This window comes from Lipotes vexillifer, unplaced genomic scaffold, assembly GCF_000442215.2.
Source record: "Lipotes vexillifer unplaced genomic scaffold, Lipotes_vexillifer_v1.1 scaffold1824, whole genome shotgun sequence".
In the NCBI taxonomy this organism is placed as follows: domain Eukaryota; kingdom Metazoa; phylum Chordata; class Mammalia; order Artiodactyla; family Lipotidae; genus Lipotes; species Lipotes vexillifer.
Genome location: NW_006789288.1, coordinates 805,221 through 807,334, shown reverse-complemented (window position 1 = coordinate 807,334; position 2,114 = coordinate 805,221). Strand labels below are relative to the sequence as shown.

The 2,114-nt window shown below is 56.5% G+C and overlaps 1 protein-coding gene across 1 annotated transcript in view; it reads left to right on the top strand.

The window, feature by feature from the left end:
- The window catches only part of EVC (EvC ciliary complex subunit 1), an 81,836-nt gene extending 80,069 nt beyond the window's left edge, over window positions 1–1,767 (top strand). The window contains exons 19-21 of the mRNA XM_007462461.1: window positions 268–361; window positions 1,074–1,185; window positions 1,683–1,767. Coding sequence (XP_007462523.1) covers window positions 268–361; window positions 1,074–1,185; window positions 1,683–1,767 — 291 coding nt within the window. The remainder of the gene's footprint in view (window positions 1–267; window positions 362–1,073; window positions 1,186–1,682) is intronic.
- The last annotated feature ends 347 nt before the right edge of the window (window positions 1,768–2,114 follow it).

Genomic DNA, 2,114 nt, shown 5'->3' with positions numbered 1-2,114 from the left:
TCCGCGGCATGTGGGATCTTCCCGGACCGGGGCACAAACCCGTGTCCCCTGCATTGGCAGGGGGGGGGGCGCCCCCCCCCCCCCCCCCGCACCACACGTGCGTCTGCCTGCTCCTGGCGTTTCTGGATGCCTCTTGGAGAGTCCTCCTCCACTTGGGGACGCGGTCCTGTCCCCACTCTCAGAGCGCCCCCTCGTGCTGATGGAAGGCGATGTAGAGGCGGAGCAGGGCAGAGGCAGGCCCAGCTGACCCTCTCTCTCTGCATCCAGGAAGCTGAGCAGAGCTTCATCTCAGAGTTGGCGGCGTTGGCCCGGGTGCCCCTTGCCGAAAGCAAACCGTTTTCCAATAAGCATGGGCTGTCAGGTGAGTCATAAAAGGCGATGCCCTGCAGGCTCTCTGGGCTGGGAGTATAGGTTCTAGCACCCGGTCTACCATTAACTGGCGTGTGGCCCCAGGCACCGCACTTACCCTCTCTGGGCTTCTGTGTCCTGTCTGTAGATGAGCAGCTAGGCTAGGATGCCCCTGTGTCCCTGGCCCTTCAAAATGCAATAATTCCGATTCCTGGGTCTGCTGCTCAGTAGCTGACTCTCATCTCTGACTCTGTTTCCCCATCTGTAAAATGGGGATAATTAACCCTCCTTCCTTGGCCAGCAGAACTTCAGGGACATCATAGAGTGTTGTAGCCTCTAACGGGATAGCAAGGGGAAGGTGTGTAAAGTCACGGAGGGCTATTAAAATAAAAGCTGTGGTACTGGAGCTGTGTTCTATGTTCTTAACTCCTTCGGAAGGGAAGGCTGCCAGTCCGCTGGGTGTGGTAGAAACACAGCAGGAGCCTGGCCGACTGAGTTTGAATCCTAGCTCTGCCACCTTTCAGCCTTGTGGGCTTGGGATAGCTCTCACCCCCCGCGAGGTCTCAGTTTCCTCACAAGTTAAACGGGTCTAAGAGCAGTAGATACTGAGTGCATACTTGGCCCCCAGAGGTACTCAAACAATGCTGGGGTGGCGTGAGGCCAAGAGATGCTGTCACCTACCCAGAGTCACAGAACCAGTTTCTGGGTTGACGTGTCTCCTGCAGAGAAACCCCTAAGGACCAAAAGGAAGAAGCCGGCACCCCGGGACAGAGGGGACTTTGGGGGGACCAAGGACGAAGACCCTGCCTCAGGGGGCCCCGCCTCAGGATCGCTCAGGTACACCAGGGCCCTTGTTGATCACCTAAATCTGGGCAGGAAATCCAGCGCCTCTCAGAGGTGTTGACTCGGGTCCGAGAAATGATGGGTGATAATGGGAAGTGTTGGTATTACTGTTACTGTTATTATTCGTGTCCAGTTTGGCCGGGTCAGCCACGACCCCGACCCCCACCCCCACCCCAGCCCGTCAGCATCCAGCCTGAATAGCTGGCAATCCCAGGCCTCAACAGGGTGCTGCCAGCTACAGATGCTCGCGGATGTGTGGTAGGGTGGATCCATCCTGGGGTGCCTCAGTCATCTGAGCATGGGTTGGACCTCCCACCAAAGAGACGGAAACTGGGAGTTTCTTTTGTTTCTTAACAGCCCATGTCAAAATGCAGATTGTTTTGATGGCCTGTCACCGCCTTTTCATGTGATCAGATTGGATGCATTGTTATTGCATCTAGACAGACCTGGAATCAAAGTTCTGACCAACTGCCTTTCTTCCATATTTTAAGCAGCAAAAGGCTGAGCCAGCAAGAAACTGAGGTTGGTGACGGTGAGAATTCCAAGAAGATGCTAAAGAGAAGAGGCAATCTGTAGCTTAAGGCTGGTCGTGGGGATAGAGCCTGAAGACCCCATCTGAATGCCACCTGCCTCTCCCCCAGGCAGTGAGGAGGGACTGGCCACCCCGGGGTGGGGGACAGTGGGGTCTCCCCTCTGCCCACAGGCTTGCTGTGCAGGGATGGAGAATGGGTATCAAAGTCCCAGAAAAAGGCCTAAAAGAGCAGGGCGGACCCCACCGCCTGTGAAGATGATACCCACCCCCACCCCTGTGTTGGAAACATGTCTGCTCCAGTTTTTCAGTGTCGCCTTGGCTTCGAGATGTGGCTCCGTTGCTTGGGAAGCCCCTCCTTCCTGGCTCCCTGTGCTTCCCACCACCACCCCCC